This window comes from Mercenaria mercenaria, chromosome 18 (genome assembly GCF_021730395.1).
Source record: "Mercenaria mercenaria strain notata chromosome 18, MADL_Memer_1, whole genome shotgun sequence".
Lineage (NCBI taxonomy): Eukaryota > Metazoa > Mollusca > Bivalvia > Venerida > Veneridae > Mercenaria > Mercenaria mercenaria.
In genome coordinates, this window is record NC_069378.1 from 9,868,510 (window position 1) to 9,878,105 (window position 9,596).

Genomic DNA, 9,596 nt, shown 5'->3' on the forward strand with positions numbered 1-9,596 from the left:
TCACCACTATGAGATGGAGTGTCAAGCGCAAGGTCCCTAGGCCAAAGGTGCTGGTGGGCTTGACATTCTGCCCACGGGCATGCAGAATGTATTTCTAGTTTACAAGTCCATGTTTGTCAAAACAATTTGACTTGTAGCTTTGAAACTTTGAACACATGTGTATTATAATAGTCTCTATCTATATGCAAGAGTACATACCCCTGTCCAATATTATGGATGTATTATGGCCCTTTTTGGACTTGAAAATTACAAGTCCACATTTTGTCAAAACTATTTGACTTGTGGCTGTGAAACTTTGAACAATTATTTATTATAACAGTCTCTATCTGTAGACAAGAGTACATAACTCTGTCCAGTATTATGGCCCTTTGTAGACATGGAAATTTGTTCAGTTTTTGTACAAGTCCACATTTTGTCAAAACTGTTTGACTTGTGACTTTGAAAATTTGAACAATTATTTATTATAACAGTATCTATCAGTAGGCAAAAGAACATAAGTTTGTCAAGTATTATGGCTGATAATGGACCTTTTTGGACTTGGAAATTTGTTCCGTTTTTGTATAAGTCCACATTTGGTCAAAACTATTTGACATGTGACTTTAAAACTTTGAACTCTTTTTCGTTGACATAATCGCCATCTCTAGTCAAGGGTATGTAACTATATCAAAGATATTAGGCTGAATTATGGCCCTTATTTGACCTGGAAATCTGTTAAATTTTTCAAACCAGTCCATATTTTGTCTAAACTGCTGAATATATGGCTTTGAAACTTTGGACACTTGTTTACCATCATAGTCTCCACATGTAGGCAAGACTACATTACTAGGATTTATATGATTTTGGCTTAGTTATCGCCCTTTTCTGACATAAAAATTAGTTAAATTCCTCGTACCATTCCATGTTTTGTCTGTAGATTGTTTGGTATTTTGAATACTTGCTTTCCATCATGGTCTCTATATGTAGGCAAGAGTACAGAACTTTTCAACTCATAACTTTTTAGCTTTTCTACTCACAACGTTTTAGCTAGACCATTCAAAAAATAACCAAGAACCCATACGTACATCAATTCTTCAAACAGTCGAGCGTACTGTCAACAAACAGCTCTTGTGAATTGTGTTTTCATATTTAGCTCAAGTTGCAATATGTATAATAATAAAGTACCTGTAAACAATTATCATTAAAATATTTTATAAACAATAAATTAGTAATTACTTGTTTTGTCCAGAATCATGCATGTTGCTGTGGGGTATGCTTACAAAGTTTCAGTAAGGATTTAAAATCATTAAAATATTCATTTATTTTTCATTAAGTTTATATGTGAATTATTGAGGATAAAAAAAGAATCTATGTACATTTTAAGAACAAGAAATAGTTCAACTTTCTACACACATTTAAAGTCCCGCAAGGCTTTTAATCAGATAAAGCAGCAGTCCAGATATAGAGTGCATAATTACATGGTTAGTAAAGCACTACTTTCAATATTACAACTGATCTGATTAGATCATAGCCATAAAGGGAGATACTCAGAATTCTAACACGACCCGATTCATTTTCCTATTAAACAAAACTGTGTATTATTATACAACAATTCATTTTTCTGATGTCACAATTATTATGTCATAGCGTTAAATGGCATAGTGGTGCAATAGAAAAGAACCAGTGGAAAACAAGCAAATATTTAGTGAATGCTGTCCACGTTGTACTTTAAAATCCTTGATAATGTGTTAGAATCGAAATAATATATCTCATTCAGTAATTTGCTGCATCCTCGTCTGTGCATACTTGAGACTGGAAAATAAATACTAAGTTACCACAGGCAGCCTTTAACATGGTGAGGGTGCGGATAGCTTATGTGTTTCACCTCTTGTTTTCAATAAACCTGATTGTCTGAAATCAGAAGAAGTTTTGCAGTTCAGTAAAAAATTGTTATTCCATATAGATAATATTTTTGCTTGCTGTGATAAAAGTCTGGGAAGGTACAGCAACACTTCCAGCATATATGTGCTGTGCCACAGTAGACACCTTATGGAAGATTCTCAGCAAGAATGTGTCTCTGATACTAGATCTACTCCTCAAAACTGAAAGAAATTTTATGCATTCCTGGCTTTCCAATGTTAATACTAACTATCACCTTGATGAAATATGCCTTCTTTCAGTCTTGGTTGGTCTTGGCCACACATTTGTTAGTTTAGGGTCGGCTATTTTAGAGGTGAAGGTCACTGGGATCAGATATTGTAACAATGCTTTTTAAAATTGTATAGCTAACTTCTGAATTTCACTGTATCTTCTTAAGTACTGTCACTTTATCATCAAGCTTATAATAAGAATGGTCTTGGTAAGGATCTGCCATCTGTTAATGTTCAGGTATTCTAAAGGTGAAGGTCATTGGGATCAGATATGGTAACAATACTTGTTGAAGTGGTATGGTTTCAATGTATCTTCTAAACATCTTCCCTTATTATTGCACCCCCTCCCCACAAGGAAGTTGTAAAGGGGTGTATACTGGTTTCAGGTTGTCTGTCTATCCGTCTTTCTGTCCATAGAAACAATATTGTGCACACCATCTCTCCTCATCCCATTGACACAATTTAATGAAACTTCACAAAAGTGATCAGTAACAACAGGATTTGTGCATGGTGCATGTTAGGTTCTTTCAGAAAAAAAAATGCAGAGTTACGGAACTTTGTTTTTATGTTACTATACCATGGTATCTCGAATTCTAAAGAATAGATTTCTAGCTCACATGTCACAAAATGACAAGGTCAGCTTTTGTGATCGCTTGGCGTCCGTCGTCCGTCCTTCCGTGCGTAAACTTTTGCTTGTGACCACTCTAGAGGTCACATTGTTTATGAAATTTTTAAAGTTGGTCAGAATGCTCATCTTGATGATATCTAGGTCAAGTTCGAAATTGCGTCACGTGCCGTCAAAAACTAGGTCAGTAGGTCAAATAATAAAAGAAAACCCTGTGACCTCTCTAGAGGCCATATTTTTCAATGGATCATCATGCAAATTGGTCTGAATGTTCACCTTGATGATATCTAGATAAAATTAAAAACTGGGTCACGTGCATTCAAAAACTATGTAAGTAGGTATAAAAATAGAAAAACCTTGTGACCTCTCTAGAGGCCATATCACGAGATTTTCATGAAAATTGGTGAGAATGTTTACCTTGATGATATCTAGGTCAAGTTCAAAACTGGGTCATTTGCCTTCAAATACTAGGTCATTAGGTTGAATAATAGAAACACCTTGTGACCTCTCTAGAGGTCGTATTTTTCGATGGATCTTCACGAAAATTATTCAGAATTTTTATCTTGTTGATGTCTAGGACAAGGTCAAAATTGGATTACATGGGCTTACAAACTAGGTCACTATGTCAAATAATAGAAAAAACGACATTACAGTTCAAAACTGGGTCATGTGACAGGTGAGCAATTCAGGACCATCATGGTCCTCTTGTTTTACTTAGAGATAGCTGAAATTTGACTTGAAATGATATTTTATGCACATGTTTTTGGGACAGGTCTTGAAAATGTCTTCGAGATAGCCAGAATTTTGAGATAAGTGAGTTTGAAATATTGCTAATTTCACCTTTATATGGAAGAAATAAAATGGCATTGTAGTTTTCTTCATCTTTCATAAATCCCTAATGTGTGTACAGAGTCTGCTACCACACCAAGACGAAGTTCAGAGCACATGTTTTGGATGACTCACTTTGAGGTCAAGGTCACACATATGGGACATAGGTCATATGACTTTGTTTTGTGTCAGCTCTGTAGCTCTTGAACTGCTTGAAGGATTTTAAAGAAACTTGGCACAAACGTTCACCACATAGCGACGACATGCTGAGTATATGTTCTGGATGGCTCGCTTCAAGGTCAAGGTCACAGGGGTCAAATGTCATACCTTCGGGCACATAAAAATTGCTGTGGATTGCGGTGCTCTTGTTGAAGATTATCTAAGGAAAGAAGCTCATCAGCATTTTATAATTTATTTACAAAATTTCACATAAACTTAAAGCAACAATATATTTACTTGGCTGATACACAACCATTGAAGAAGACTAGCTACTAGCTGATTATATACTTTATCATGCACCTTACGTTTTACAAGCATTTAACAGAAAAACAAAAAGAATTACTGAAAAATTATCAAATTACAGGCACATTGATCTTGTTTGAACAATTAGGAAATAATTAAACAGAAAATTTAGTAACTATCTTAATCATGAAAAACTCAACCATATTACACTGTATAGAGTTTTTTAGGGTTCAAATGTAGTAAAAATGAGTCTACATTAACTTTGTTGTATCAACTGATTGATTTTGTTTAATTTCTTAATTTGATTTGAAATGTCATCAACAGTACAAAAAAGATCAATCCAGAATCCAGTTTTATTATATTCTTTTATTCATAAGAAAAGACATCTCTGAAATAAAAGGGTCACGATTGACATCTGTTTTCATATACACACATTTTTGTAAGAGAATGGTATCTGGAGATTTTAAAAACGTTTTCAGTCATTGTGAATGCAGCAGAAGAAGTGTTTTATTTTAGTGATAAGTTAAACACTTTAATGTTCCTATTCCGCATTCCTACATACAGTTTGTTGCCATTGTTGCAGTGTACAACACTCACTGGTTGGTTCATTCCATGACTTGTATTCAGCAAGATCTTCACTTTAGTGAGGTCAGATGATAATTGATGGACATTGTTTGAATGAATTTCACACACATATACTGACCCTGGATCATCCACTGTTAGTTGGTATGGTGTACTCAGTTGAACATCTTTGTAAATGGCCTTGACTTTACCATCAAAGGTCATACTTGTCACAGTGTCGCTACTCCAGTCTGACACATATATGGTTGTATTGTCTGGACTGACAGCCATGTACAAAGGTGAAGTAAACAGTGGCTTACCCATAGAATCTTTGTCAATAGTTCTTATTATATGACCAGACATGTCCAGTATCTGAACAGTTCTAGACTCCTCATTACTGACTATAAAATTGTTATTACTGTAAGCAGTACCGTAACATGGAAGTCTTACTCTTATATCATCAGAATTAACCACAGATATTGGTTCAGAAAATGTTATCATTCTGATTATTCCTTCCTCTGGAAATGTAACAGCAACTTTATTGTCTCTAATTGACGTGATGGCCCAAGGTTTTGAGAGCACTTTTATTGTATCAAAGCATTGTGAAGTTGTCTTTGTAATTTTAAAGATGACAATAGAATTACTTTTTTTATCAGTTGCTAGAAGTGTGTTTTCATTTAGAAGACATAAAGTTGCGTACTCTTTGAATTGGTAGTTTATGTCTGTATAAAAAGTTGCAGTCCTCTGTAAAGCAGATTTATGAATTACTTTGTAGGAGAAAAAAGTTCTGGTAGTCTCAAGAGATTGTATGGACGGTTTTGAATCAAGTTTTGGTTCAACTTTGTAACAATATATATTGTTGTTTTGTAACTCTTGCATATTCTTTGTAAGTTTTTCACAAGTTTTATTTGTCAGTTTCATTGTGAGGAATAGTTTACAGTTCTGACACAACGCCTGGGCTTTTACAAGACCAGCTGATAGTTTCTTCAAATCATCTACCAATGTCAGATTTTTCCATTTCAAAGTTTTGAAATCAGCATTTAAGCTTTCAACTTTTTTTACAACTTTCTGCTCTACATCACTGATCCTCAGCTTAAACTTGGATTGCTTTTCTGCTAACTCCTCAACTAACTCTTTCCTTTTTTTCCTGAGTTTAGCAATGGTTTCCTCCATTTTCCTGTCGAAATTTTCAATAATTTCTTTCTGCTGTTGTTCGTAAGTTTCAATCAGTTTATCTTTGTGCTGCATTATTGTTGCTTTTGCCTCATCTTCTAGTAAATCAATTATTGCACACTTGTCATCCAGCTCCTTTTTGTATATTTTATATCATTTGACAGTTTGTCTTTAAGATCTTTAAGTTCTGTACCAGTACTTGGTTTGATGTCTTTAACAAGCGTTGGCAAATGATTAACATTATGACAATTTTGATGATCTATATCCTTACACTCTTGACAGGCGCTTTTTTCACACTCAGAACAGTAAAATTTTATAAGCTCTTTAGGATGAGCTGAACACTTTTCAAAGTAGAAATCTTGTGGCATGTTGTTCTTATCTTCAACTTCATAACTTTTAAAATGTCTCCTATGATATTTAAAGCAGTCAGCACATAAATACTCCACACAATCCACACAGAATCCGTTTGCAGGTGCATACCTGTCTTCATGTTTTTCACATTCCTCACAGTACATTTCCTGCACATCATCAGAGTCTTGTGTCTGTGAGACATTATAATTAGTAGCCATTTTGTTGTTGTTCGGTGCTTGCTAAATATTTTCTTGAAACTAGCTTATGCGATTAATACAGAAGTAGTGAATTAATCTATATGAAGTAATTAAATAGCATAATGATTTGTCATGTGATATATATAATGGAGATAAGTACCAGGGTATGTATAAATGTTTTCAGTATGTTTGTGTGAAATGTTAAATAGTCCCTACAGTTTTTGGCATTTGATGACTAAAGAAACAAGGTTTGGCTTACAATGCAATAATAATTATCCAGTATATAGAACAATAGCAAAACTGTGGTGTATTGGTGCTTCAGAATTTTAAAGTTGAAAAATATATTCCACTTTCTGTTTTTCAATGGTTTCTTTATTAACCAAGCTTGATCTATCTTAGGCATTGTGGGGTCATAGGAATTACTGGTAATGACTTAGTTAGGGTTAATGTTTTCCTTTTCGCACCTGTAAGGTAAAAACATATTAGCAGCCCTTTCATGCTTCTTTAGAATCAAGATTTAAAACACGTAAATCATTTTGAAAATATCTTGATCAGCAGGCATATACTGACACTTTTAGACAACACATCAAAAAGGGGGCCATTTTTCTTTGACCCTGAGTATGCATAACCCATGGCCTGCTGGCGGGATGTGATTCTGCTTTTGGTACAAGATATGCAGTCTGATAATGATCTGTTCACTTTTCAGTCAGTACATTTTCAGTTAACACCACTTTGAATAATAAGTAATACTGTCCAAATTGAATGATGGACCAATCCATTTTAGAAATTTAGCAGGCAAAGTGAAAAGTCATTTGTCCTCTTCTGATTCATGATGGGAAGTTGTCTTGTTGTATAGAACAATGTGGTACTGGTATAAAAACCAAGTAAAAATGAACTAGATCTAAATGAAATTATACAAGTTGCACAAAGTCGGTCAGTATCTGATGATACACTTGCACAAAATTACCAAGGTTATGAAGATAAAAGTCCAATAATAGCTACTTCAGCACTGATTTTATGGTGTGGAAACGTGTGAAGTAGTTGTAGTTATCAACTGATAAACCAGTTTTTGTGTAAAATCGAGCCAAGGTTGACTGTTACAGACTGTACTGAAATGTATGTGATCATGTATGCAGACATATGTACCTGTTATAAGAGGAATGTTCTAAATTAATTTGACATGCTACATGGATCAAGTCACAAACTAAAAAATACCAAGGAGAACCTTTTACACAATGAAAAGGTAAGGTTCAAGAAAATATGAGTTGGATGTCTATGTTACATCAATCTTCCTAAAATGTTTCCATTTCACTGCTTTAAAAATGCTGAGGCAGATTTTTCGGTTTGTCAAAATGTTATTTTAGACCCAGATATGGGGGATATACTGGATTCTTAATACTTAAGAAATTCTGGTTATTATAAAGTTTTGCATGCAAGTACATATAGCTTTCACTTATTTAAAGGCATATAGCTCTGAAACTTATTTTTTATTTTCTAGGTCAATTATCAACCTCACTGGGTCAATTCCCATAACTCTGACATATATTTTCGGCAAATTATGCCCCCTTTTGGATTAAAAAAATCTTGGTTAAAGTTTTGCGTGCAAGTTACTATCTCCAAACGCAATGCAGATATTGAATAGAAACCTAAGATTTACTTAAAATCAGATTTGTCAGATAGCGGACACAAACAGTGGAATTTGTCGAAAATAGTGTTCTCAATATCCAATCAGTTTACATCTATTTTTACCATTTTGGGACCTGAAAACGTGTTAGGCATAACGAAGTTAGTTGTTTCGATTGTCTTTAAATGAAAGAAAGATGGATAAAAGAGATTTCTGATGTGTTTGCTGTTTCTGAGATTTTCGTATTGACTAGTTGACTGTTGTTTAGTTTTACAGCAGACCATTAAAGATTTTGGATTTAGATTTCAAATTGTCAGATCTCTGTACAGACATCATTCTGTGATTTATTTATATGCTTGAATCACAAATTTTTATTTTCCCATTAATTGATTATTAATTTTTCTGTGTTAGTAAATATTTTCAATTTACTTCATTTTGTACTAAAAAAATAGCCTTTCATTTCAAAACCAGGTATAATGAATAAAGACACTTAAAGGCCTTGTTTTAGTAGCTGTAATTTGTTTTGGTAGGTAGACTTAATATTTTCTGTTATAAGCATATTATGTGTTTGTGTGTTAGTAATTTTTAAGAAAGAAAAAACAGTTCTACTGGTAGCAATATAATATGGTTATTATAACAGTAGCTTGATCTGGGATGCAGTATTCGGCTGGAGTGGATTTTGCCAGATCGGATCTCAAGAGGCGCGCAAGCGCAGAGTGTGATCCGACCTTGTAGAGATAGTACCTAAGTTTTTCAAATCACAGGTTTGAAGTTAAAAAGCTTTGAAATGAAGACAAAGGTCCATATATTTCTCAAAAACAGAAATATAGACAATATTTCAACCAGAAGTGTGGAGTTATGAGCATTTAATATTTTCATGTTAACGAAAATTTTGTGATCAAGGAAATGTAACTCTTCTTGAACATGGAGAGCATAAACATCAAAGGGACATAATATAGTCAATATTTTCTAATTGGGTGCATTTGATTTAACATTCAACTTTGATCTGGATTGCTAAATAATGATCCATGATACTGTGTGCTAAAATTTAGAACATCTGGAACAGTCTATTAACAGCAAAACAATGCTTTAGCAGAATCTAAATAGTTAAGCTCTAACTGGGACTCGAACCCGGGACCTCTCATACCTAAGGCAGACACTCTACCACTTCCCTATAACAGCAGTAGCTAATAGCTATGCAGTTTAATTGCTGGATTACATTGCGTGAACTGGAACAATAATCGGTGAACTCCGGATTATCGGCGTATTCGCTTTGTTACCTAACGGCAATTTTTGTGTAAAGAAAAAATATAATCTAATGCTGCCAACGTCATAATCGGTCAAATCTGCCCAAATTTCTCTGACGTGTTGTTCAGAGTATGAACTTACTAACTGGTAGTACCAGTGAAATATTACTTACACTGAATCTTTTATATTTGCCCTTTTTGCAGCTGTGGAACGGCAAAGACGGTGAGTTTTGTCCAAATATAAGTAATTATTTTCCCAGTTTTGAGAGGATTTCAATTAATGGGAAATTACAGTTACAAACTAAATACCTTTCTGCAACACATGGAGTCATTAGCATTCACTGTCAATCAGTATTATGACTAAGATCGACTGTCATTCATTCATTTCAAAGTTTCATAGAC

At 34.1% G+C, this 9,596-nt stretch overlaps 2 protein-coding genes across 2 annotated transcripts; both read right to left on the bottom strand.

Annotated features, from left to right (window-relative positions):
• Positions 1–4,548: 4,548 nt before the first annotated feature.
• Positions 4,549–5,850, bottom strand: LOC128550836 (uncharacterized). Its single transcript, XM_053530674.1, has one exon. The coding sequence runs from the start codon at positions 5,848–5,850 to the stop codon at positions 4,549–4,551; it is 1,302 nt and encodes a 433-aa protein (XP_053386649.1).
• A 35-nt stretch (positions 5,851–5,885) lies between these two features.
• LOC128550837 (transcription intermediary factor 1-alpha-like) lies at positions 5,886–6,344 on the bottom strand. Its single transcript, XM_053530675.1, has one exon. It carries the CDS (start codon positions 6,342–6,344, stop codon positions 5,886–5,888), a length of 459 nt encoding a protein of 152 aa, XP_053386650.1.
• Between the last annotated feature and the right edge of the window lie 3,252 nt (positions 6,345–9,596).

Bases quoted from the DNA above. Each gene is read 5' to 3' on its own strand.
- LOC128550836 (XM_053530674.1), bottom strand. From the start codon at position 5,850: ATGCAGCACAAAGATAAACTGATTGAAACTTACGAACAACAGCAGAAA.
- LOC128550837 (XM_053530675.1), bottom strand. From the start codon at position 6,344: ATGGCTACTAATTATAATGTCTCACAGACACAAGACTCTGATGATGTG.